General features: G+C 49.7%; 1 protein-coding gene across 8 annotated transcripts in view; it reads left to right on the top strand.

Moving 5' to 3' along the window:
• Window positions 1–23,337, top strand: part of MCF2L2 (MCF.2 cell line derived transforming sequence-like 2) — a 209,917-nt gene extending 186,580 nt beyond the window's left edge. For 3 of the 8 annotated variants that reach the window (XM_078878576.1, XM_078878582.1, XM_078878581.1), the window contains 12 exons: window positions 3,419–3,497; window positions 5,425–5,506; window positions 6,164–6,258; window positions 7,321–7,383; window positions 9,234–9,323; window positions 11,619–11,690; window positions 12,738–12,821; window positions 14,670–14,791; window positions 15,711–15,811; window positions 16,936–17,060; window positions 18,755–18,904; window positions 19,128–23,337. In XM_078878576.1, coding sequence (XP_078734702.1) covers window positions 3,419–3,497; window positions 5,425–5,506; window positions 6,164–6,258; window positions 7,321–7,383; window positions 9,234–9,323; window positions 11,619–11,690; window positions 12,738–12,821; window positions 14,670–14,791; window positions 15,711–15,811; window positions 16,936–17,060; window positions 18,755–18,904; window positions 19,128–19,147 — 1,083 coding nt within the window. In that variant the 3' untranslated portion in view covers window positions 19,148–23,337. Of the gene's footprint in view, window positions 1–3,418; window positions 3,498–5,424; window positions 5,507–6,163; window positions 6,259–7,320; window positions 7,384–8,874; window positions 9,324–11,618; window positions 11,691–12,737; window positions 12,822–14,669; window positions 14,792–15,710; window positions 15,812–16,935; window positions 17,061–18,754; window positions 18,905–19,127 lie in introns of those variants that run through there. The other 5 variants (XM_078878577.1, XM_078878579.1, XM_078878578.1 and 2 more) reach the window with 5 other exon arrangements.
• The last annotated feature ends 4,433 nt before the right edge of the window (window positions 23,338–27,770 follow it).

The raw sequence follows: 27,770 nt of genomic DNA, 5'->3' as shown, positions 1-27,770 counted from the left end.
TTTTCTGCCAAGGGCCATTTGGATATTTATAACATCATTCGCGGGCCATACAAAATTATCAACTTTAAAATTAGCCCGTTATATTTGGTCAAACATTTAATTAACTCACCCCTAAAGTGATGGCTAGAATTGCTTCTCTTTGGTGAGGCGTGCGATGTTAGCTGGTATTGATGATGATGTTGCTACTCGCAACTGCTTTTCCAGGTTTGCTCCTAGATTTATTGAAATTCGAGTCCCGCCTGCGGTTGCCTTGGCAGGGCCAGACCCAAATGATTTCGCGGGCCTCATACGGCCCGCGGGCCGGACGTTCCCCACCCCTGGTCTAGAGAGTACTACATAAAAAAAAAATCGTAATTAGCACGTGTTTTTTTTTATTGCGACTCAACACAAAGCAGCCCAGTACAAAACACTGGTCCCAGTACAGGGGTGAGGGGGTGCAGAGGGGAGGGACAGAAACTCCACGAGCAAAAAATCCCAGACGGGCACATCCAGGACTTAACGAAGGGGGACATTCGGGCTCTCTGCCCCATGATTAGCATATGTTGTGCAAATGCTGCTGGATAATATCAGTCTGCAAAGCCAATAGGTCAACGAAAAGAACGTATTTTACTTGATACGTGGCGGCACATAACTATTGTGGAGGTTGCATAATGAAAAAACGACGTTGACGTTAGATTCTAGATTTGAAGCTTTCGTGACTGCAAGGATTCATTCTCTTAGGTTTTTTCGGTAAAGTCACGTAGGTAAAAATAAATAAAATGTAATAGAAATAATAATAGAAATAAATTAATACAGTAAATTCAGCTGTGATGGTCCCACCTGATGACGGAGACTTGTGTTGCCTCCGAAACGTCGTGATTTATTATTTTATTTCTATTATTATTATTTCTATTATATTTTATTTATTTTTACCTACGTGACTTTACCGAAAAAACCTAAGAGTTGACGTTAGAGTCGGGCACACGATGTCACCGATGTCACCGATGTCACTGTGGCCTTCTGCCTTCCTTGAAATCGGCAAGAGGTTGCGCGAACACCGCCACAGTCGTGACGCAAGCTGCTCGTTCAGATAAATCACGCAGACGCAAGTCACGTAAGAGCACATTACGTTCTAATTTAATCCTGCAGAAGTTTTTATTTTAATTTTTAGCGGTTTATAGGAGCCACGGATAGTATCCCGCCCCCCCCCCCCCCGCCCCGCATTGAGATGCATTTTTGGAGTTTGGCTTCATTTTCTTTTACCCATCATGCTCCGCAACAGCGCGGTGATGAGTTCGTGTACATTTCCGCACGCACCGTGGCGGATGTGTGGCACGTTGCTCAAGCATAGACTGGGTCCCTTGACGAATTATGAAATCTGGTGCCCATTTATGTTTGCCTCATCATCATCATCATCACCGCCATGGTCCGTCGGCATCCGCTGCACATTTCGTCATTTGCTTCCAGTTTCGTCTCGTGCCAGTTGCTCAAGGAGTTGCCACATCTTTGTGGCACCAATCTCTTATGATTCTCTTCGTGGCACCAATTAATTATCTTTGTGGCACCGATTGTGGCACCAGTCTTTGTGGCATCAATCTCTTATGATTCTCTTTGAGGTCTTCCTCCCTTTTCAGTTGCTTCTGGTTTTTCTTTATCTCCAAACAACAACAATAACAACACACTTTGGTTCTTTCGGTAAAGTCACGTAGAAAATAAAATCAAAGAGCAATAGAATGCGACGTTTCGGTTGCAACACAAGCAACCATTATCAGGTCAGAATGAATGATAAAGCACAGACACGGGAACAGCATAGGCAGACACACATACAGAGAGAGACACACACACAAAGACACACATACAGAGAGAGACACACACACAAAGACACACGTGCAGAGAGTAATTCGTGCAGTCACGAAAGCTTCGAATCTAGATTAATAACAACAAACTTTAAATGGCCCTGTTGTTCATCCTACATTATGTGCCCTGTTCTACCTTACCTATTATTTATCGATGTTTCAATACATTTGTCTTCATCCATCCAAAGCAAACCAAATCATCGGCACCTTTTAGGGGCCGTCCATAAATGACGTCACGCACCTGGGGGGGGGGGGTCAGACATTTGTGACGATATGTGACGAGGGGGGGGGGGTTGAGAAATGTGACGTCACGTAAAAATGCGCAACTTTAAATAAATATAGAATTGTTATAACAACACTGATTGTTATAACACTCCTACAACATCAGAGTGCAGCGCCACATTAAATACGCACTACAATGACAATAGTTTAAAGCGATTTGAAGCATTTTTTCGATTTAAAGCTTTCGTGACTGCAGGGATTCATCTTCTTGGTTCTTTCGGTAAAGGCACGTAGAAGAGAAATAAAAAAATAAGAAAACATAAACTTAATAAAATTAAATAAATAAACATAAAATTCAAAGTAAAATAAAAAAATATTTCCCTTCTACTTGACTTTACCGAAAGAACCAAGACGATTTGAAGCATGTTTTATTTTCAAAATGGAAATATGGTTTTGGGGGGGATGGGGGGCAGAGCTTTGTGACGTCATATTTGAGGAGGGGGTCTGACTTTTTGTGACGCCGTGTGACGAGGGTGGGGGGGGTCAAAAATCGTCCAAAATCGCGTGACGTCATTTATGGACGGCCCCTTAGCGCGTGCGGCAGTTGTTTGTCGCGGCAAGCCTCTCACGATGGGGGCTCTATCACGTTTCGAGACGGGCGGAGCCCTGCAGTAAATGTGCACTAGGGGGCGACGTTGCCGCACGCTAAATATTTTTCGGTCACCTTTTAAACTTAAAATAATAAATTCGTACCATGACGCCCCGGCGCGCAGTGTTCGCGGTTTTTTTTGGGGTTTGTTCTCGAAACGACGTCAGGGAATCTTGAACGTCCGCTGTGAATCCGTCGGCGTATATTTTATATATTTTAATACTTTATTGTTAATGCACGCGCAGTATTATTTAGGCCGGCTTAACAAATTTGCACAGCAAACCACATCTTTGCAACAGGCGAGGTAGACATTCACACCATTGGAACCTCATTTGCCAGTTAAAAAAAACATTATAATTGTTTTTTTTTACCCTTTTATCTGGCAAAAAAACTGACACTTTTTTTTTTACAAGGAGTCATGTTTGCATAGACCACAATACCTGCAGTACCTGCAGTCATAATGCAGACAAAAAACATTTTTTTTGTTTGCATTATGACTGCAGATATTGTGCTCTATGCAAACATGACTCCTTGTAAAAAAGGTGTCAGTTTTGTTGCCAGATAAAAGGGTAAAAAAACAATTATCAGGCGAGGTAGAGTTAATGACAAATATTGTGAGTGGTTGTTTTGTAATCGTTCTTATGTACCCCTGATTTTGTGTTTGCTCTGTATATTGATATTATATATATATGTGTTTCCTTATTTGTTTCAGGCATCCTCAGTGGAAGTGAAGACGGCTTGGGTGCATGAGATCAGAAAGGTCCTGACAAGTCAACTGGAAGCCTGCAAAGGTCAGATGTCGCACAGACGCAGTCAGGCTGGATGAAACGATGAAAGTGCGGCGCAACACGAGCCGATAGAGGGCGCCACGGTGGCTAGGAGATGTTAACTACCTCGCCTGGTGTGCAGGATGTCGCGGGTTCGATCCCGACCCTGACGTCTGCTGTGTATTTGGAGTTTGCGTGTCTCTCATCATCATCACCACGGTGGCTCGGAGATGTTAACTACCTCGCCTGGTGTGCAGGATGTCGCGGGTTCGATCTCGACCCTGATGCCTGCTGCTGTATATTTGGTGTTTGGATGTCTCTCTCCCCTTTGTCGCGTGGATTTTTCTCCGGGTCCTCCGGTTTTTCCCTCCACGTTAAGAATCAACATCACGCATTCAGAGTATTTGTCTGCTATAATTGTGGACATGATAAGTCACTTCGTTGAGCGAAGTGGCTTATCATGTGCTACATAGCTCAGTAGACCTTACCTGGTAAAATAAAAATTGTTTAGTTTTTAGTTTAAATTGTCGCTAGTTGCAGAGGTTCGCGGTTCGAATCCGGCAGGCCGCCCTGGCTATTACCGTGATATGCGTCAACAATAAATGCACAGAGGACGTTAAAGACCCCCTGACGTCTTTCGAAACGAGTAGGCACATTGTGTGCCAACGCAAACAGTCCAAATTTTTCCAAATACGAAAAATTACACCTCACATTTACTCAAACTTAAGACTACACATCACATTTGTGGCCCTCCGCTGGCAGACTCCATGCCATGTGCAGGCCGGTGCCTCAAAAGTGGCCTTCACCAACCCGACACTGACCGGCGTGACAACACCATCGTACAGACCCCACGACCCACAGAGTGGGGAGTCCCTCACGGTAGTCCCAGGTCCCAGGCTCCCAGGCTCCCAGGTCCCAGGTCTGTGTCGCTGAGACACCAGGTGACCCAATGCCTCCACCCATCGAGACGCTGCACCGTCAGCGAATACACACCAACATGCACAGAGACCCGTAGACTCTCACAGAGACCCGTAGGCTTTCATAGAGACCCATAGACTCTCACAGAGACCGGTAGACTCTCACAGAGACCCGTAGACTCTCACAGAGACCCATAGACTCTCACAGAGAGTCATAGACTCACAGAGAGACGTATAGTCTCACACAGAGACCCATAAACTCGCACAGAGACCCATAGACTCACACAGAGACCCATAGACTCACACAGAGACCCATAGACTCTCACAGAGACCCATAGACTCACACAGAGACCCGTAGACTCTCACAGAGACCAATAAACTCTCACAGAGCCCCGTAGACTTTCATAGAGACCTACTAAAATCTATGGGTTGGCTACTTACGACGCTACGTTTCGTGAAAAACAAGTTCAAGGTACATACAGTACATACATACGTATTTGAGTCTATGGATTTCTGTGCCATCAACGGGAGCTCCTCTTAAGTAACCCCAACAGATGCTATGCCCCTTTGTACAGTCTGGCTCCAGCTCATCAGCGATCATCTAAATTCCTTGTAAATATTCCCTAGAACAAGAATTGGAATAGTTGACGGAGCCTTGTTTTCCTCCTTTCAACGTCCTAAACCTTCCTTCAAAACATTTCCGAAGCAGAAGATGAGGGCTGGATACAACCGCATTTGCGTTAAGTTATTTTTAACGTTGATCCTTGCCCGTGTAGCGATAGTTCAATTTTAAAGTGCCATTTTATAGAGCAGCAGCAGCAGCAGGGTGACGTCATCATTTTACTCATCAGGTGCAATGATTTGAGGCAGAGGGGGGGTTATTGTAATTATATACTACATTGGTAATCAGTCTATTGTTACGATTAGTAGTGAGTTGTAGGGTCCCTTGTGTGCTTGGACACTCCTCACCTTGACGTGTCTGGAGAGCAATCCAAAGTTTGACGCCACGCTGTTCTGTGCCACGTGCCTTCCAGAGGCAAGTCAGCTGCAGCAGAGGATCACGGACATTTCCTTCCAGTCTCCCATGAGCACCGGCACACCCAGTAGCCCTTTAAGGTGAGTAGATACTGCTGCTGCTGCTGCTACGGGTGCCGTGACATTCCGAAACAGCGACACGGCATTCGCCACAGCGTCGAAGACGATCCCCTTGTCTGTTTTGCGAAATATTATTTCTGTCATCGTAACCGTTGCTCGTTTGACCTGCTCAAAGAACGTCATTGGATGACTGAATAGTCGTGCAACAATTGAGCGCGACGATTCAAGTTCTAGCCATCAAATTGAAAGTGATACTGTGTCTACATGGATGTGTGTGTATGTGGGGTGGTGGTGTAGCGGTTAGCGCGCTGCGCTATGAACCCGGCGGCCCGAGTTCGATTCCTGCTCATGGCCAACACCGGTGACGATTATCTGAACCAGTCCTGGGCCTCCCCTAGGTCGACTCGGCCTCAAATGAGCACCTTGTGTGGTGTGTAAACGTCACCACTGGGGAGACAAAGACGGCCGGGCGTGGTGTTGGCCACCCACCCCCTCGTGTGCCGTGCCGGCCTTCATAGTTGCTCAATAACGGCACTTGCCCCAACATCACTGTTCAGGCTACACGGGGGGGGGGGATCTTTGTTTTTGTGTACGATTTACCTGCGTCCCCCCGTGTGTGAGTGTAAATGTAATAAATAATGAATCGTTCGCATTGGTTTTTGTTTTGTTTTCATTCAGAAACCAGCGGAAGAGCGGTTGGAGTCGAGTGAAAAGCCACTCGGAGCTTGTGACGATTCGCAACAGCAACGACGGCAAAAACGCGCGCGCCTCGGGTGAGCGTGCGCCGTGAGCGGCGTCTAAACGTCGCCGTGCCTGCTGATGCGACACCCTTGTGCGTTGCATGTTTGTGGATCTGGTTAGGCAGAGACTCGTGTGAATGCGTGTGCGCGTGTGCGTGACTCAGCCTCAGAATGAGTACCCGGCGCAGTGTGTAAACATCGCCACTGGGGAGACAAAGGCGGCCGGTGTGGTGCTGGCCACCCACACCCATGTGTCCCGCGCCGGTCTTCATAGGTGCTCGCTAACAGCACTTGTCCCGGCAGTCTGTTCAGACTACACGGGGGATCTTCGTCTTTGTTTCTGTGTGCGTGTGAAAATCTGTGGGAGCGGAAAGTGGTGGCATTGTGGTTAGAACCCTGTGCAACAAATGCGACACAGTTTCCTATAGCCCACGATCGACTCAGTCTCAAATGAGTACCCGGCGCGGTGTGTAAACATCGCCACTGGGGAGACAAAGGCGGCCGGTGTGGTGCTGGCCACCCACACCCACGTGTCCCGCGCCGGTCTTCATAGGTGCTCGCTAACAGCACTTGTCCCGGCAGTCTGTTCAGACTACACGGGGGATCCTCGTCTTTGTTTCTGTGTGCGTGTGAAAATCTGTGGGAGCGGAAAGTGGTGGCGTTGTGGTTAGAACCCTGTGCAACAAATGCGACACAGTTTCCTATAGCCCACGATCGACTCAGTCTCAAATGAGTACCTGGTGCGGTGTGTAAACATCGCCACTGGGGAGACAAAGGCGGCCAGCGTGGTGCTGGTCACCCACCCCCTTGTGCGCAGTGCCGGCCTTCATAGGTGCTACTTGTGTTTAGTTTGTTGTCCTTCCCACGCGCCTGCGATTAACACGGTTGGCTTCGTACGGTGCGAAAGAAGTTCTACATACAAACGCTAACAGCACTTGCCCCAATCGTCTGTGAAGGCTATGTGGTGGACCTTTGTCCGTGTCATTCTCCCAGCCATGCGCTAACCGCCTATCAATGTGTCTCCACACCATCCAATGTCCCAAATTAACCCTCCCCCCCCCACCCAACTCATCTGTGGCTTACAACAAAATGAAGATCGCACAGCCCTCGACAACGCGTCCAAGAGATTCACGATTCCCAGCGCGCGAGCTCCCAGAGGTGAGAACACAGCACACACCCCCCTGCCACCCCACCCGTGGCGTGTCAACCACCATAACTATTGTAAACTATAAACTATTTTTGGTTTTTATTTTATTTTACCAGATAAGGGCCCACTGAGCTATGTACAGTAAAACCTTGGATTGCGAGCATAATTCGTTCCGGAAACGTGTTTGTAATCCAAAGCACTCGTATATCAAAGCACTCGTACATCAGTTGTGATCACGTGACGCTCGGCAGATAAAGCGTAAACACGTACTACTCGTATTGCAAGACCTCGCTCGTTTATCAAATTAATATTTACTTACATTTTTTGCTCGTCTTGCAAAACACTCGCAGACCAAGTTACTCGCAATCCAAGGTTTTACTGTAGCTCTTTTTCAGGAGCGACGTGGCTGTCAGTAATGATAGCCCAACGAAGTGGCTCTCATCATCACGTGGGAATGGAGAGCGGCAGCCGGATACTTCTAAATGGTTGATGTTGATTCTAAATGTTGACGGAAAAATTGGAGGCACTGGAGAGAAATTCACATGACCACAGGGAGAACACGAAAACTCCAAATGTACAACAAGCGTCAGGGTCGGGATTGAATCCACGACCTCCTGTATACCAGGCAAGGTAGTTAACATCTCCCCACCGATACAGATACACATCTGAAAGTTCACAGGCATTTGTTCAAACAAGTCTGACTCTGCTGATCTTATATTGAATGTCAAAACTAGTACAGAGTTTGCTTTTGTTGAACCAATCCTGCTGAAATTATTAATTCCCAGAAGGCAGTGGTGGCTGATGGGATTTGTAAATTTCCACACACGATGATGGGCCACTTCGTTGAGCTATCAATTGTGATCGCCACGTCCCTTCTGAAAAAGTGCTGCAGTAAAACCTTGGATTGCGAGTAACTTGGTCTGCGAGTGTTTTGCAAGACGAGCAAAATCTTTAAATAAATATTAACTTGATAAACGAGCGAGGTCTTGCAATACGAGTAGTACGTATACGCTTTGTCTGCCCAGCGTCACGTGATCACAACTGATGTACGAGTGCTTTGATATACGAGTGCTTCGGATTACAAACACGTTTCCGGAACGAATTATGTTCGCAATCCAAGGTTTTACTGTACATAGCTCAGTGGGCCTTACCTGGTCAAATAACATTTTTTTAGTTGAGTTTAATCGTGTGAAGACAAGGACGCTGTCGCAGAAGTAGTTCTGTGATGTCCCATTCCACGGGAACATTCTTGAACATGCGGCGACACGCGCACTTCTCGGAAACAATCCTGAATGGACAAGAAGTGGAAAGTAGAACCGAAATAAAAACTGGGGAAAGGATCTTGCGTTTCTGTAAACGTTGAAGGAATATCTAAACGCTGAACTTGCTTTATTTTTTAACTCTTTGGTTCTTTCGGTAAAGTCACGTGGCTTCAAATAATCAAGATTGCTTCATTCTATTCTCGTTTTTTGTTCACACTCTGCTGATTTCTCTCTTCCCAGCTCTGTCGTGCCTATCCTCAATGAAGAGCGGATCCACGTTGTAGATCCGCGAGCGTCGGATTGCTGCCTAGAATTCTAGCGCCGCACCGCTGCACCCCTAGACTGCGCTTTAGTAGAACAAAAATACCGCACGCGCGTCGATTTCTTAGCCCCCCTGCCCCCGTGCCCTTTGCCCTCCTCTCCTCCCTGCTCCCACACCTCGTTAACTCCGCTCGCCCTCCATTAATGCTGCTGCCGCCTCCTTCGACTCCGCGCTGACCTCTTCCGTGACCCCTCACCCTGACCGCTTCTCCTCCTTATCCCCTCATCCCCTCGACCCCCCCCCCTCATATTTCCTTTGACCCCTGACCCCCTCGTAGACTCCCAGATTGACCTGTCCGGTGTGAATCGCCGCTACTCGGCCGCCCCGGCTCTGGGGTGCTCTCCGAAGCGCCAGCCATCGGGTAAAGGTGAACCCACGGCCCCGTAACATCCGGTTCACGCGCCCACTTTCCGTTTGAGCGAAACCGTCGTCCACGTGCACACTCACTCACTCACACAACAACAACAACCGCCATTCGCCACTAAGTGGCGGTGACGTCACCACGACGCTTGTGCCAGGCCATGTGCACCCTGAGGCCACGTGAAGTGTCGAACGCCCGCTGGCAGGAGGTCACGGGGCAGACCCAGGTGCCACGGGTCGACTGACCGAGATGACCGAGATGACTGGCTGATGCACCACCTGTGCCCCCTACTGTGCCAACTTGCTGTGCTTTAGCCACCCGGCGCTCCGCTCGTTGTTGTGAGCGTCGCTCCTCCGCCCTCCGTTGTTGTTGGAGGGCGACTGCCTCCAACTGCCCAGTAGCAGCGTCCTTCACGAGCCTCCTCCACTGAGGCCGATCTTGACACCGCTGGTACCAGTCATCGGCAAGTCCACTCAGCTCCACGTCCTCCTGTACCACATCACTCCATCTCTTCTCTAGCCCGTGCCGCGCCCGTTTAGCCCCCTCGATCCGGCCGAACAAAAGCTGTTTAGGCATGTGGTGGCTGGGCTCACACACACACTCACTCACTCACACACTCACTCACTCACACACACTCACACACACACTCACTCACACACTCACTCACACACACACACTCACACACACACTCACTCACACACTCACTCACTCACTCACATACTCACACACTCACACACTCACTCACTCACTCACATACTCACTCACACACACACTCCCTCACACACTCACTCACACACTCACTCACTCACACACTCACTCACACACTCACTCACTCACACACTCACTCACACACTCACTCACTCACTCACACACTCACTCACACACTCACTCACTCACACACTCACTCACACACTCACTCACTCACTCACTCACACACTCACTCACACACTCACTCACTCACACACTCACTCACAAACTCACTCACTCACACACTCACTCACACACTCACTCACACACTCACATACTCACTCACACACACACTCACTCACATGCTCACACACACACTCACTCACACACTCCCTCACTCACACACTCACTCACTCAATCACACACTCACTCACACACTCACTCACTCACACACTCACTCACACACTCACTCACACACTCACATACTCACTCACACACACACTCACTCACATGCTCACACACACACTCACTCACACACTCACACACTCACTCACTCACACACTCACTCACTCACATACTCACACACTCACTCACTCACTCACACACTCACATACTCACTCACACACACACTCACTCACATACTCACACACACACTCACTCACTCACACACTCACACACTCACTCACTCACACACTCACTCACTCACATACTCACTCACACACACACTCACTCACATACTCACACACACACTCACTCACTCACTCACACACTCACACACTCACTCACTCACACACTCACTCACTCACATACTCACACACACACTCACTCACTCACACACTCACACACTCACTCACTCACACACTCACTCACTCACACACTCACTCACTCACATACTCACACACACACTCACTCACTCACACACTCACACACTCACTCACTCACTCACTCACACACTCACTCACTCACTCACACACTCACTCACTCACTCACACACTCACTCACTCACACACTCACTCACACACTCACTCACTCACATACTCACTCACTCACACACTCACTCACTCACGCACATACTCACTCACACACTCACTCACTCACATACTCACTCACTCACACACTCACTCACGCACATACTCACTCACACACTCACTCACACACTCACTCACATACTCACTCACACACTCACTCACATACTGACTCACACACACACTCACTCACATACTCACACACACACTCACTCACTCACACACTCACTCACTCACACACTCACTCACTCACACACTCACTCACTCGCCCGCGTGAAGGTCACGTTGCGAACCTTTGGGGTAGCTGCTGCGGTGCGGTGGTTAGTGGCACACCGGGGCCTGCAATTTCGCAGGTCGCAAGTCCAATTCGATATTCCGGTTGAAAAACAATTGGCGACTAAGAAGGCATTGTCCGTTGTGGGATCTTCTTTTGTGTGAGAATGCGCAGAACAAATTACTGCCCCCCTCCCGCCCGACCTCTGGCCTGCCCAGCAGCACTCGCCGTGATCACCTCGTGACCTTTGTCCTTTGCCTCCGATGTTGATGATAAAGGCCTCTTGCTTCGTCCCCTGCCCGATGACGAGCGCAGAGCCTCCTGCGAGTCCGGCCAAGGCCAAACGGCACGAGGTGAAGAGCGACCCCACTCCTCTGGGCTACCGAGGTGATAGGACAGCATCGTCGGCATCGTCACGTCATCATCATCGTCATCATCGTCATCATCGTCAGCATCGTCATCATCATCGTCAGCATCGTCACGTCATCATCATCATCATCGTCAGCATCGTCATCATCGTCAGCATTGTCATCATCGTCATCATCGTCAGCATCGTCATCATCGTCATCATTGTCATCATCGTCATCATCGTCATCATCGTCAGCATCGTCAGTATCGTCATCATCGTCAGCATCGTCATCATCATCGTCAGCATCGTCATCATCGTCATCATCGTCAGCATCGTCATCATCGTCATCATCGTCAGCATCATCAGCATCGTCATCATCGTCGGCATCGTCATCATCGTCGGCATCGTCATCATCGTCAGCATCGTCATCATCATCGTCAGCATCGTCATCATCGTCCGCATCGTCGGCATCGTCATCATCGTCATTTTCGTCGGCATCGTCATCATCGTCATCATTGTCAGCATCATCATCATCATCGTCATCATCGTCAGCATCGTCATCATCGTCATCATCGTCAGCATCGTCGGCATCCTCGGCATCGTCATCATCGTCATTATCGTCGGCATCGTCATCATCGTCATCATCGTCAGCATCATCATCATCGTCATCATCGTCAGCATCGTCATTATCGTCATGATCGTCAGCATCGTCGGCATCCTCGGCATCGTCATCATCGTCAGCATCGTCGGCATCGTCGGCATCGTCAGCATCGTCGGCAACATTGTCATCAGCAGCAGAAGCAGCATCACCTTCGTTCTCATAATTTCAGCAGCGGTAGCATCGTGTTTAACGGCAGCATCATCATCAGCAACAGCAGCATCAGGAAAAGCAGCACCTTCTTTGTTATCTTCACAGGCAGCAACAGCAAAACTGTAGCATCATCAGCAGGCGTGCACAAATCCAATTACAGCAAAATTGGGTAGAATTGTTAATAAAATCCATCCGAGTTGTTTCGTGTGTTTTCCCCGTCTAACTTGTGGCGCTCTCACTCTTTTCTCTCACTGCCTCCGTCCTCGCTTCGCAGCCGCAGAGCCGCTGATCTCCGCACTCGACAAGGCCAAGTGCTTCAGCACCGGGAACCTGTCTCCCACGTCCCACATCCAGCCAGGTGAACCAGGCGCTGTGGCACATTCACCCCCCTTCCCCACTCGCACAACCCGACCCGCGCCGGAGCCGTGGCGAGCCCGCCCAGCGCGGGCCCAACGTTGGATGTTCCACTGCGCCGCTGACGTCGCGTGCCGACGGCTTCCGCGTCACTGTGGTCGACGATGACCGGAGTGTCCGTTGGGACCTGCGGCGCGTACACAAATTCTGGGGCGCGCTGTCGTCACGGGTGCCGCGCGGTCCGACCGTGGTCCGTCCGGCACGCGCCGAGTTGCGTTGGCTTCTGGTTGTCGAACGAACGCGCTGTGAGGTCGCGCCCGTCGCACGCGAAGCGCTTGACGCAAATCAACCTCGATACCTCGCTGATCTCGTTAAGGAGCTTAAACCATCACATGACCTTCGGGCATCGCAGCAGCAGCAGCAGCAGCGGCGGCTTTGTCTGGCCGTTGAATGAACGCGGTCGACACCACGTCACGAGCTTTCAGATGCGCTTCTGCGGCCGTCTGGAATGCTCTTCCTACCGATATTAGGAAGCCACTGGAGCTATGCACTTCTAGATCATGTATTTGATTGAGTGTTCTTCACTCATTTTCAGAGGGGGGCCACTGTCACCAATAAGACACCATTGTGAGGGCCGCCGCACTGCCTGCAAGGGGTGTTCTCACACGGTGCGCACTGTCGGGTGGGCCGCACGCCAGGGGCCACGCTAAAGGCCACCAGGGGCCGCCATTGGCCCGCGGGGCCTTGCGACGAAGAACACCGATCTAGATTGAAAACTCATTTCTTTAGAACTCCTTCTTGTGTGCTTAGTTTGTTGTCCGTCCCCCGGCACCTCCGATTAGCATGGTTGGCTACGTACGGTAGAAAAGAACTTCAACATACGTATGTAATACGTATCTCTCAGTGAGCCTTTCCTGGTAAAATAAAAAATATATTTACTAGTTAGTTACATTGAGGGACAGAGAGACAAACACGTGGTTAGAAAGCAAACTGCAGTCAATGACATAATTCACATTGTTAAGAAATGATGAGCGGGTCCTGGCCAAGATGGGTCATGGTTAGAAGGATTGACGGAGCCGATGTTTCAAGGATAGTTACGGAGTGGCAGCCACTGAATGGACCGCATCTGAGTGGACATCCCCCGGGGAGGTGCAGCGATGAAATCAGCTCGTTCGCTACGTATGGTGCGAAAGAAGTTCAACATGCACACACCAATACAAATACCCGCCATTCGCCACTAAGTGACGGTGATGTTACTACAGCGCTCGTGCCAGGTTAGGTGCACTTTGAGGGCACGTGAAGTGTCGAAGGCTCGCTGCCAGGAGGTGACGGGATAGACCCAGCAGATGTCATGTAGTGGCTGACTGAGATGACTTGCCGATGCACCAGCTGTGCCCGCACTGTGCCAACTCGCTGTATTTTAGCCGCTCAGCGCTCCACTCATTGCTGTGAGCATTGCTCCTCATGTACACACAAAAACAAAAAGACAAAGATCCCCCGTATAGCCTTTAACAGACTATTGGAGCAAGTGTTGTTAGCGAGTAGCGCCTATGAAAGCTGGCACAGCACACGAGGGGTGTGTGGCGAAAACCACGCCCGGCCGCCTTTATCTCCCCAGTGGCAAAGCTTACACACAGCACCCGCTACTCATTTGAGATCGAGTCGACCTAGGGGAGGCCCACGACCGGTCCAGATCATTGTCGCGGGTGTTGGCCGTGAGCGGGAATCGAACTCGGTCCGCCAGTTTCGTAGCGCGGCTCAGCGCTAACCGCCGCGCTGCGCAGATCGCACGCGGGGCGGCGTGCTGACACCGGCGTCGCCCTGAACCCGGTCACCCGCTCACCCCCCACAGGGGACTGGCTGCCCAAGCCGGCGCCCACGGTGGACAACAACGAGGACTACGACGCGGGCTGGTCAAGCGCCGATGAGCTGATCAACTCGTCCGAAGCCGAGGACGAGCAGTCCACCTCGCAGGTAGGCCAGCCACCCGAGCCTTCCCATGTCCACCCCCTCGTGCCCACCTCCCCGTGTCCACCTCCTGTACACGGATAGGCTCAAGGCAGCGGTGAGGTTGACGCACGTGCGTTCGTTTGCGTTGTCGACGTCGTAAGCCACTTGTTTGCGAGGGCCAGGTCGAGGCGTTACAGCTCAGTGGTGGCTTTACCCGGTGAAGTAAAATAATTGTTTAGTTTTGTTGTTGTTGTTATTATCGTCACGCGGCGTTAACTCCGTTACGAAGCACAAACGGTGACCACGCAGGGAATTTGGGGGGCACACAAGTTCCACGGGCAGAAGCCCCGGGGGGCTCAGTGCTCCTGGGTTTTCAGGAAGGGAGAGGAATTGGGCTCACTGGCCCACCCAGGTGGGGTCTGCGAGCGGCAGCGCGAGAGTTTAAATGGGGAGGGAAGGGTGGGGGGGGGGGATAACAAAAGTAAGGGGATTAAAGGGGGACGTTTTAAGGTTTTAAGGAAACGGACGTGATGTTTAACGCGCGGGCTTTGGCGACCAACAATATCCGTAATAGACGGGTGTTTTTGGGGGTAAGATCGCGTAAATATGTATCCCGCTATTTAGGACCAAAACAGGAGGATTTCTCCACAACTCTGGCTGTCGCCTGATGATGCTGGTTGTAATTACCGGCGAAACGTCACGGTGCTCGAATGGTAAAATGTTGTGGGTTTACTCACCAACACACAAACCGGCGTGTTGAACTCGTAACGAATTGCCACGTTTCGTTTACGTGACAAACCCTAACTAATGGGCTGTGTCGGGTGGTGGCGGGTTTAACGACACACTTACATATTCACGCGACGTAACCCGAAACAACCCTGTAATGTAGACGTCATGTCGATGTTCTGCTGAGGCCGAGGTGCCCTGTGTTTGTCCCGCGCAGTACATGGCTCCAGGGGACTATGAGGCTCAGACGGCAGAAGAGATCACCTTGAAGAAGGGGGAAGGCATCATTCTGCTGAAGGAGGACAGCGAGGGATACTGGTGCGGTCTTCCTCACGAGTGATCAATTAATTACGATAAATACGTTTCCACATTAAAAAGAAAATCATTATTGTTGCGCCTGTAAGAGTCATGTGCAACAGCATTCGCTAAATTAAATGAAATACAATCGTTATCATCGTCACCAGCCGTGATCTACCCGCTGCTGGATCAAGGCCCTTCGAAATCTGTCACCATTTCCCACAATCCTGTGATGCAACAATCCACCTAGCCATCTACACTCGAGCTGATTCCATAGCTCCATCTCTCACAGTGTGTGTCCTGTCGGATGAGTTGCCACCCTTGGTTGTCCCTCAAAAGTCAGTCTCGGCTGTTGACCATCGTAGCTTCTCACAATGTGTCCCACCAAAGGCCACTGAACTTGGTGCCGTGTGTGCGGCGTGTCCATGCGTGTGTGCGGCGTGTCTGTGTGCACGGTGCATCCGTGCATGTGCACACGTCTGTGTGTGTGTCTTTTGTATTTTGGTGTGTCCGTGTGTGTTTTGTGCGTCCGAGTGTGTGTGCATTCGTGTGGGGAGTGGTAGTGTAGCGGTGGGCGCACTGCCCTATGTACCCAGCCACCCGAGTTTGATTCCCGCTCACGGCCAACACCAGTGGCGATTATCTAAACCGGTCATGGGCCTCCCCTAACTTCAAATGAGTACCTGGTGCGGTGTGTAAAAACATCACCACTGGGGAGACAAAGGCGGTCGGGCGTGGTGCTGGCCACCCAACTCCCTCGTGTGCCGTGCCGGCCTTCATAGGTGCTCACTAACAGCACTTGCCCTAACAACCTGTTAGGCTATATGGGAGATATTTGTCTTTATCGTTATATAGCGGTTAGCATGCTGCACTACAAACCCGGATACCCGAGTTCAATTCCCACTCACGGCCAACACCAGTGGCGATTATCTGAGCCGGTCCTGGGCCTCCCCTAGGCCGACTCAGCCTCAAATGAGTACCTGGTGCGACGTGTAAAGATCACCACCAAAGAGACAAAGGCGGTCGGGCGTGGTGTTGGCCACCCACTCCCTCGTTTGCCATGCCGGCCTTCATAGGTGCTCGCTAACAACACGTGCCCCAACAGTCTGCTCAAGGCTACACGGGGGATCTTCGTCTTTGTGCAGGCTGGTGAGGAGCAGTGTTTCACTCCGGGAAGGCCTCGTCCCGGGCTCTCACTTCAAGTCTCCCGGCGTCGACTCCAAGTCCTGCCAGTCGCTCAGCAGCTCCGGGGAGGGCTTCCCGCACTCCGGTGAGTACAGGAAAACCCCTCTTAACGGCCACCCCTGTTCACGACTAATCGCTTGACGACGGGCCTCCATAGAGCCCAATGTGTAGTGTATAGTGTCGTGTATAGTGTAGTGTATGCTCGCTTAACAAGCAAATCACTTAACGGCCGGTTTCGTGGAACCAATTACCGTCGTTAAGAGGGCTTCTACTGTATGCACGTTGGCCCAATAGCCGATTGTCAAAACCCCCCCAAAAAACCTCCCATGCATTTAGATTGTTTAGATTACAGAGACTCCTCTAATTACGAACGAGTTATGTTCCAGAGGTCTGTTCGGAAGTCGATTTGTTTATAAGTCCAACCTCACTCCTGTCAATTCCAAACATGTTGTACGGCGTGTACACTAAACACGGGGAAAGTCGTATAATCTCCTGTAGACATAGATGCCACTGGTTCTTCATGTTCTGTAGATGTAGATGCCACTGGTTCTTCACGTTTTATAGATGTAGATACCACTGGTTCTTCGTGTTCTGTAGATGTAGATGCCACTGGTTCTTCATGTTCTATAGATGTAGATACCACTGGTTCTTCATGTTCTGTAGATGTAGATACCACTGGTTCTTCACGTTCTGCAGATGTAGATGCCACTGGTTCTTCACGTTCTGTAGATGGAGATGCCACCGGTTCTTCACGTTCTGCAGATGTAGATGCCACTGGTTCTTCACGTTCTGTAGACGTAGATGCCACTGGTTCTTCATGTTCTGTAGATGTAGATGCCACTGGTTCTTCATGTTCTGTAGATGTAGATACCACTGGTTCTTCACGTTCTGCAGATGTAGATGCCACTGGTTCTTCACGTTCTGTAGATGGAGATGCCACTGGTTCTTCACGTTCTGCAGATGTAGATGCCACTGGTTCTTCATGTTCTGCAGATGTAGATGCCACTGGTTCTTCACGTTCTGTAGATGCCACTGGTTCTTCACGTTCTGCAGATGTAGATGCCACTGGTTCTTCACGTTCTGCAGATGTAGATGCCACTGGTTCTTCACGTTCTGCAGATGTAGATGCCGCTGGTTCTTCACATTCTGCAGATGTAGATGCCACTGGTTCTTCACGTTCTGCAGATGTAGATGCCACTGGTTCTTCATGTTCTACTGATGTAGATGCCACTGGTTCTTCACGTTCTGCAGATGTTGATGCCACTGGTTCTTCACGTTCTGCAGATGTAGATACCACTGGTTCTTCACGTTCTGCAGATGTAGATGCCACTGGTTCTTCACGTTCTGCAGATGTAGATGCCACTGGTTCTTCACGTTCTGCAGATGTAGATGCCACTGGTTCTTCACGTTCTGCAGATGTAGATGCCACTGGTTTTTCACGTTCTGCAGATGTAGATGCCACTGGTTCTTCACGTTCTGCAAATGTAGATGCCGCTTGTTCTTCACGTTCTGCAGATGTAGATGCCGCTGGTTCTTCATGTTCTGCAGATGTAGATGCCACTGGTTCTTCACGTTCTGTAGATGTAGATGCCACTGGTTCTTCACGTTCTGCAGATGTAGATGCCACTGGTTTTTCATGTTCTGCAGATTTAGATGCCACTGGTTCTTCACGTTCTGCAGATGTAGATGCCACTGGTTCTTCACGTCCTGCAGATGTAGATGCCACTGGTTCTTCACGTTCTGCAGATGTAGATGCCACTGGTTCTTCATGTTCTGCAGATGTTGATGCCACTGGTTCTTCACGTTCTGCAGATGTTGATGCCACTGGTTCTTCACGTTCTGCAGATGTTGATGGCACCACATCCGTCTATTGCGCGGCGGTTGATCTTACAACTCTCGGTCCGAACAGGCAACTGGACATACGGACAGGTTTGTTCATATCTCTGAAAGTTCGTAAGTCGAATTTTCGTAATTAGAGGAGTCCCTGTAAGCTCCGCAACGCACGCGTGTCTCCATTCGTCTCTCAGCGTAATTACAAACGTGCGTCTGTAAACGCTTTGTTTTTTTTTCACACACTCATCAGCTTTTGTTCCATGTCATTTAGCGGAATCATTCTCAGTCGACAACGCAAATCTCTCCTCTGTCTTTGCAGAGTCGGCATCGAGCAACTGAAGCTCCCTCCGCTGGACCTTCGGTGGGTGGTGGCGTGGGAGGCGATGAGATGTCCATCTGCTGAAGGAAGGAAATGAATGATGCACAAACTGACCGCCGTCTCTAAGAAGGCACTGTACATGCATACGTTTTTTGTATGTCTCTGTTTATTTCCCTTTTTAACTTCTCCGCTTTTTTCCGCCAAACTCAGGATGCGAGGCCGGGGTGGGGTAGGGAGGATGGGGTGGGGGGGTATCCGAAAATGAGCGGAGGAGTACTGCAACGCAATTTGAAAGAGCGTCTCGCTCCGGTTGAAAGCGTAAAGGTTTAGTTTTGTGTCACCGCCAGTGGCGTGCACGCACGCTGATACGTCATCACATTTTGTTGTCCTTCCCCCGCACCTCCGATTAAGGCGGTTGGCTACGTACGGTGCGAAAGAAGTTCAACATACACACATTTCATCTTTTAACAGTGGGGAAACCCGTGGTCTTTCGCTGCAAGCCTGCCTCCTATTGATTTCAAGTGGCAATTCTCGTAGGGTTGCCCACCTCTAGAGGTACAGAAAAACTGGGTCTTATCGTGGGAAGAGAGAACTACATCTAACTGACAAAAAAAAAACGGGGTGTTTAATGCTTCACGTTCCGGGAAGACTTACAGATATTGCAGGACGGCCACCTCAAAATAGAGGATGATCCTGGGAAAACCAGGACAGGTGGGCAAGGCTTTCAGGACTCATCCACCACAAGTTTGTGGCGGAGGGACAAATTTGTGCCAAACGTGTGCCAAGTTTGTGGCGAAGCACCGTTGCATGCAATCGAAACGCGTCGATAACTGAAACTATTTCCAGGCATGGATTTATGTTAATATTTTTTTAAAGAAAAAGCGACTTGGCACAAACACGAGCAGGTTGACTGCTGTGCGCGGGTATTCGCGGGTGCGCTGTTCAGCTGTCCAAAACGTGGTTATTTTGTTTCGTGCCGCGTGCATTTCGGTGTGATGGTCCCGACGTTTCGCGCCGCCGGGTGCCGCGAGCTTCTTCACGCCGCTCCAATTCGTGCACGTGGGAGAGCTTGTGCCGTGCAACCGCGAAAACCTTCGGAAGTAGTTTTCCTCTTAGGTGATTGGTTGGGTTCGTGTCCTGTTTCGGATCGGAGAGATATTTTACAACAACAAAAAACTGAGGCTCCCACAAGGCCACGTGCGGGATGACGCGTGGCACAGTTTGGCGCCGGCTATCACATAGAATGCGGTCGTGTCGCTGCAGTTCTCTGCGGTGAGTACAAAGTCTTCAAAAACAACGGCGCTACGCCTCTCTTAAATAACATGAACGCCGAACACGCTCGCGCGCTCCAAGATTCAGCGGTGAATGGGACCCCTTCCCCTGCAGCCTGCAGAGATGTCTCGGAACGGGAAAGGCTTAAAGGGGTTTGTTCCGTTTTTCGACTGCGTTTCAATGCTGAGCTGTGGTTTTGCACGGCCGATGCTGTCTCCTTCGCAAGCAGTTCCTCGGTTCCTTTACCCAGCGCTCTGAATGTTGCTAGATCAGCCTCCATCGCATCCTTCCTTGGATTGCGCTGACGATGGGGGCCAGCCAAGTTGGTGTTCTCGGCTGTTGTCTCTGGAGTGGCTTGTGACTGGAGGGTGTTTTTCACGCGATACACGCGGCTCGTTCTCATTGGTTGCCGATACCTTTTCAAATGGAGACCGCGACAACCCGTGTGTGAGCCACAGCCCAGCAATGGAAACACCACGATGCAGGCCGTCACCGTGCGATGCCACTGCACGGCCTGTGGTTTCCATAGCCTGGCAGCGGAAGCACGTGGCGTACGTTACAACGTCACGTGTCCGTCACGTGTCCGAAACGGGTGTTTCAACATATCTGCAGTATGTGAGCAGTTCGGACTGCTCATACACTGCACTGGGTGTGCACACTAGACGGCAGATATGTGACTGTCGGATATGCAACATTGCACTGTGCACATTTGCATGCATTCTATCTGTTTCGACGCTCAGTCCACACGGTGTCGTTTGTTCGTCCCAGCTTGGTGGTGCACGCTGGTAAGCCAGCGGTGAGAGGTTGGAATGTTGGTGGATCGCGTGGAGATGAACTGGAGGACAGGCAGCGTGCCCCTTTGGTGGTGGGATGGCACGTCGAGGGTTGCACACAACAAAACAAACTGGGACATAAGATCGTGAAAAAAACATCACAATACCGGAAGAGGGGAGAAACTACACGTGACTCCATGTCTCGAGTGGTGTATCGTTATCATTATTGTTACACAAATGATGCAAAGCTGGACTTTTAATGTCCCGGTAAGAGTTACAGATTGTGCTGGGTTGCTCGCAGTGTGGGAGATATTGTGAAGCCAGGATGGGTCGCAAACCCTACTGCAGCCTGTAGGCAACCCGTAGTTTGTCTCGTCTCTTCGAGGCACGGGCCCTACCCTAGTACGCGCGGCCACTTGACTTGGAACGAGCCTCTGTCGGCCTATGCTGGTGGAGACGAGGCAGGCATCTGTGTCTCTGTCCCCTGGACAGACGCACAGCTCGTGCCGGCGATGATCGTGTTGGCCCCGCGTCGTGTGAGCCACGCTCAGGCGCCACGCGCGCGCTGCTGAAGGTGTTCGTTCCATTTTCAGTGCCATCACTGGCTAACCCGCCCCCCCCCCCCACGGCTGCAATTCTTGAAGGTATAGGGGTGAACCTTCACTAGACGGTCAATCATCGGATATCCGACCGTCACATATCCTCTCTGACGGAAGTAATCGCCCCCCCCCCCCCCCACACACACACAACCAGCGCAGGAGAATTTGTGAACGGTGTAACTCGCTTTCTCTACGCGTTTCACAAATTTGACCTTCCTCGCGCGTCCGCGCGTCGCAAACCTGCGGCGGTCACCGTCGCCTCGCGCAACCCGCGGCTCTTCAAGGACCGTCGCTTCGTTGACGTTCCTTACGAAGGACCGCCACCGAATCGTAATCACCACTTGCATTGTGCGGCTCTTGAAATGTTGAGTTGTCGTCTTTTTTTTTATTCCACCGAATTCGAAATAAAAACGGCTGTCAGTTGTTTTTTTTCAGTCGCCAACCCGCCTGGCCTCGCGGCGGCTGCGTTTGTCACGTGTTGCGGTGGTTCGCGGTTCGAATCCCAGCGGCCGCCCTGATTAATACTGCGGATGGATTAACCGTAAATATAAATGTATAGATATAAATCACGCCGTCTGATTCACGGTGGACGTTAAAAGAGCCCGTGACGTCGTTGGCAAAGGGTAGGCCGCTGTGTGCCGGCGTCGCGGCCCAAATAAAAAATTTCCAGCGAAATTACTCGATTATAAATTCTGGACTGTACGTAGTACATGGCAATCCTCCTCCCCCCCCCCTGAGTAAACATGCACAATAACAACGGATCAAATAATACCAATTATTGAATGTTCACCGCGATGTTGCTGGCTCGCTCACTTCATATTTCTTTTGAAATCACTTCGCGACGCAGTATTTATTCACGACGACGACGGCGGCCATGTGATCTCGATGACACTGACGGATGATTTTCTTCCAGCTGTCTGAGCAGGGACTGGATAGAGAGAACCCCCATATGCAATTGACCACCCCGACACAACGCTCCTCTGCGTTTCTCTACGGAACGAGTGTCCCCTTGGTCTGTCCCCTTGGTCTAAGCAACATAATTGTGGGAAGCCAACTCGATACGAAACTCGGGAGGGTGCACGTGGGATTTGGTGTCAGCGGTGTTCCGACCTGCGGTCGATTTATTTTCGTACTGTGTTCATAGAATCGCGTGATTACGTGTTTTTGTTTCTTAACCGTGCAGAATGAAATCTCTAAGAAAAAACACATGTTTGCGAGTATTGTATTGTCTGCTCATTAGCTGCGTAGACTTATGACAAATGGTTTGTCTTAAGGCATATGATGACGATGATAAGCGAGTGAGCATACTTTTTTATATGCAGCAATCTTTGCATTGCTTTATTGATATTCCAAAATTTATAAAACTGTAATCACTTTTGCATTGCTCTTAAAAAGAAAAAAAACCACACGAAAATTATAGAACCGTACTTCATGTTTTATGAATTTTGTATTTATGTATTTATTGATTTGAATTATTTATTGGCAGTTACAGCTCGTCTCTGTATATATCATTTGCACGACACTGAACTCACGGAATTTATAAACATGCCAATGTGATGATGGTCACGATTTGTCTCCGTCTTTCACTTTTTGTGGCCACTGCCTTGTCTCCCGCCACGGTGTCCAATGTGTGAATGAGGAGCGGGAATTCGAGTAGATATACGACGTGCAAGCGGCGTGTGAAAGAGTAGGCCAAATACCAGAGGTGGGACAAAGTCATTGTTATGCAAGTCCAAGTCGAGTCGCAAGTCATCAAATTCATGACTCGAGTCTGACTCGAGTCCAAGTCACATGACTCGAGTCCACACCTCTGCCAAATACCCATTGAGGTTGGGCGTCTCGCGATTCCTGGAGTGACGGCTCTTGCGCAATGCACGGCTGCAGCGTTACCCAGAGACTCAAATCTGCGAGGCTTTCGCCAACAATAGCATCCATAATAAAGGTGTTTTTTGTTGTTGTTGGCTTGGATCGCATAAATATATAAATGTGTCATTAAACCCGCCACCACCCGACACAGCCAATTAGCAAGGCGAGTCACGTGAACGGAACGTGTCAATTGGATGTGCGAGGTGGTGGCGGGTTGTTTACATAATGCGAATTGGTCATAACGCGATGAATGTATTAGGGAACACGTTTTTTTCTGGCTATAACGCGGATGCGAATTGGATTAAATGCGATCAGGTGAACGTAACCACGTCGCGCGAGTAGGAACAAGCGGTTATAGCAGCTGCCTCGGCGTAGCATCATCACACAACAAGGCAGTGGGATGCTGCTGGATGCTTCGAGATGCTACGCACGCGCCTCAGTCTTTGTTCAGCCGGCGTGCGCATCTCACGTGTTAACGCGGAATGTGCTTTACCCCTATATGAACCAGGGTGTTTGAAAAAGATGGACCCGATTTTAAATCGTTATATCTCTGCAACCACGAACCGCCCATGAATGTAACGTTTACCACTTGGAAGGGCGGGGCATAGAGTTTCAATGATTACCGCTAGCGCACAAACAGCCCCGAGCCTTAGTCATTTGCAAGACGCGCTGCCTCAACGTTGGATATGTCGCACGAGACCCCAAGACTTGGCGCTACACTCTTGGCCCCCAAGATCTCCAGACGTCACCACAGTCTGCGACTTTTTGTTGTGGGGATACGTCAAAGACCTGCCACCATTAGCGACTAATCTGGATGACCTCAAAAACAGAATCACGGCAGCGGTGACTTCAGTGGAAGAAGACACTTTGAGAGGCGTTTGGGACGAATTCAACTATCGTCTCGATGTTGTCCGTACAGCAAGTGGAGGGCACATAGAGCATTTATAAAACGGTTAGTAAAACTTGACAACTCATTAAACCGTTTGTAACTTTTTGTGTCATTGTAACGTGTTGCCATCGTGAAATATACTGCTTTGAAATCGGGTGCATCGTTTTAAAACACCCTGTATATTCATTCTTACAACGCGATTTTTTCATCACGCGGTGTTCTTCAGGAACGCAACTACCGCATTTGCGGAGAAGATGAATGTGCGTGAGACCCTGGTGATGGTGTGAAATAGCTTTGTTTTTCATTCAGATTTTGCGCCAGACAGCAGATATACGTGTCTGCGAACAGCTTCGTCGATCCACTGTCTCCGCACACCGTGACATACTTCACTCCGCCGGTTTAACTAACTTTCCCTCCAAAAATACCACGGTAAAATCCCTGACAATCCGTAATCCAATAATCTGCAAATTCCTCGCTGTGTTCACGTGATTTGATCAGTAGAATTTTTTTGTTAGACTTGGAAATCAAGTCGAAAAAAATGCCCCGTAACACATGTTAGATTTGGGTCTGAGATCAAGTCTCGTAACCTCATAAGTCGGCGAATTTTTTCCCGGATTTGTGAAACAGCACGACACTTTCCTCCCCACAATCCGAGGCGAACATGGTTTCCAGAGCTCACCTCCGCGCCGTGCGCTCTACAGACTGCAAATTGTCAGTCCCCACCCCCCCCTGTCATCTTTGAACCTAAATAATGGATGTTTGGGTTAGGTCATGTGACCTCCTAAGCCAAGAGTGTCAACTCTGAATTCGTCAATGAGTGTGCTATGCCTGGTGGTGCGACTACAATCTGCGAACCTGGAGAAACCGCACCCCCCAAAAACAGACAAAGATCCCCCGTATAGCCTTAACAGACTGTAGGGGCAAGTGCTGTTAGCGAGCACCTGTAAAGACCGGCACAGTACACGAGGGGGTGGGTGTCCAGCACCACGCTCGACCGCCTTTGTCTCCCCCGTGGCGATGTTTACACACCGCACCAGGTACTTATTTGAGGCTGAGTCGACCTAGGGGAGGCCCGGGACCGGTTCAGATAATCGTCACCGGTGTTGGCCGTGAGCGGGAATCGAATCGCGGGGTTCGTAGCGCAGCGCGCTAACCGCTACACCACCGTTCCCCACACACACTCGCACAGACACACACACAGACACACACACATGCAGACACACCCACACAGACACACACACAGACACACACACACACACAGAGACACACACACAGACACACATAGACACACAGACACTCACAGACACACACAGACACAGACACACAAAAACAAACACACAGACACACACATAGACACACAGACACACACACACACACAGACACACAGACACACAGAGACACAAACACAGACACACACAGACACACACACAGACATCCACACAGACACACACACACAGACACCCACACAGACACACAGACACACACAGACACACACAGACACACACACAGACACACACATAGACACTCAAGGGGATATTGCCGTGCTCTAGACTGGTCGTTTCATAGCTCAACGAGCCAACACCGAGACGTCTTCTCGCCTGCCCAGACCAAATATCCCAAACTGAGGAGCGGAGGGGCAGTTTTTTGTTCCTCGGTCTCTTCTCTCCACTTGATCCACACCTAAGCCACAACCACCACGCCACTGCGGAGCTGTGTGGATTAGGATTCGAATTCTCTTGTGCACATTGGGGGGGCGTTTTTGTCTTGGCCATGGGTTCCCTCCTTGATATGGGGATATAGGGGTTGTGCATCGCATGCCTTGGGACTGTGTGTGTGTGTACACGCGAGAGCACGAAACCCTTCGAGAACATTGATGTGATAATGTCAGCTTGCCCTGTGCCCGCGTGTTCTGAGTGCACTCCACTGTGAACCATGTCAAACGAGCTACTATCTGTGTGTGTGTGTGCGTGCACGAGTCGCGTTTCCACATTAGGGCGACACAAAGACATGCGTTGTTGTTTTGGCACGTATGCTTTTGTGAACAATATTATTCATGTTGTGGATGTACTCTCCAACACACCGGTGGGCTGAAGTAGTAACTAATTGGTGCACGCTTCGTTTGCTTGACAAATATTACGAGTTGGCTATTGTGAGGTGGTGGCGGGCTACGACACATTTATACTTGAGTGAACTCACCCAAAAATATTTATCAAAGACACATTGTACAACGCCAGAGCCACCATAGTCGTATTTTGTAAAAAAATGTTGTATCGTGCAGTGAATATCAAGTCTCGACTGATTATATATATTTCCAAAGAAATATATATTTTAAACATGTTAGTTTCTGACGAACAAAATGTTGAGATAAACACAATAATTGCAAAGAGTTAAAGAGCAATTACCAGTGAAATGAGTGCTCCCACAAACATTGCACCTATTATTGATGGGTAGAGAGTCATTGATCCCATAGCTCCTTGTATGACTTAACTGATGGCACACCTTTTTTGAATGCTTTATAATTATGTTTCTTGTTCTGCTTGTTTATCCAGCAACGCCTCAAATGAGCCTCAAGACCATTTCCAGGAGGGTCCTGCCAAGTGTGTTCGCAATCGGGGTCGATGTTGCTCTGTAATCCCAATTGAGGAGTGACTTGCAGGCAGTGTTACTCTTTGGTTCTTTCGGTAAAGTCACGTAGGTATAAAATAAAATAAATTAAATCACGACGTTTCGGGCGCAGCACAAGCGTCCGTCATCAGACGCCCGAAACGTCGTGATTTATTTTATTTTATACCTAAAGTGACTTTACCGAAAGAACTAAAGAGTATGGATCCCTGCAGTCACGAAAATTCAAATCTAGATTGCAGGTAGTGGTTCAGCATTGCGATGTGTGGCCAATACCGGTTACATTGTGGGAGGGGGGGGGGTTATAGGAGGAAACCAGCGTCCGTATAAATGTAAGTTGAACTTTTTTCGCGTCGTACGTAGCCAACCGCGCTAATCGGAGGTGCGGGGAAAGGACAACAAACGAAACACAAACAGCAGTGCTAAAGAAATGAGTATTTCAATCCGAATTTCAAAGTGTATAGCTCTACAATTACGGCGGATCTCGCATTGTACAATATGTCTTAGTTCCCCCATAATGTGGGGACCCAACTTGTTTGACATGGTTCACAGTGGAGGGTAGTCTCATGAGACAGGGCACATGGCAAGCTGACGTTACATCAACGTTCTGAATGACTGTTGA

Source organism: Lampetra fluviatilis, chromosome 51, assembly GCF_964198595.1.
Source record: "Lampetra fluviatilis chromosome 51, kcLamFluv1.1, whole genome shotgun sequence".
Taxonomy (NCBI): Eukaryota; Metazoa; Chordata; class Hyperoartia; order Petromyzontiformes; family Petromyzontidae; genus Lampetra; species Lampetra fluviatilis.
Note: the sequence above shows the minus strand (reverse complement) of the source record. Positions and strands in the feature narration are given on the sequence as shown.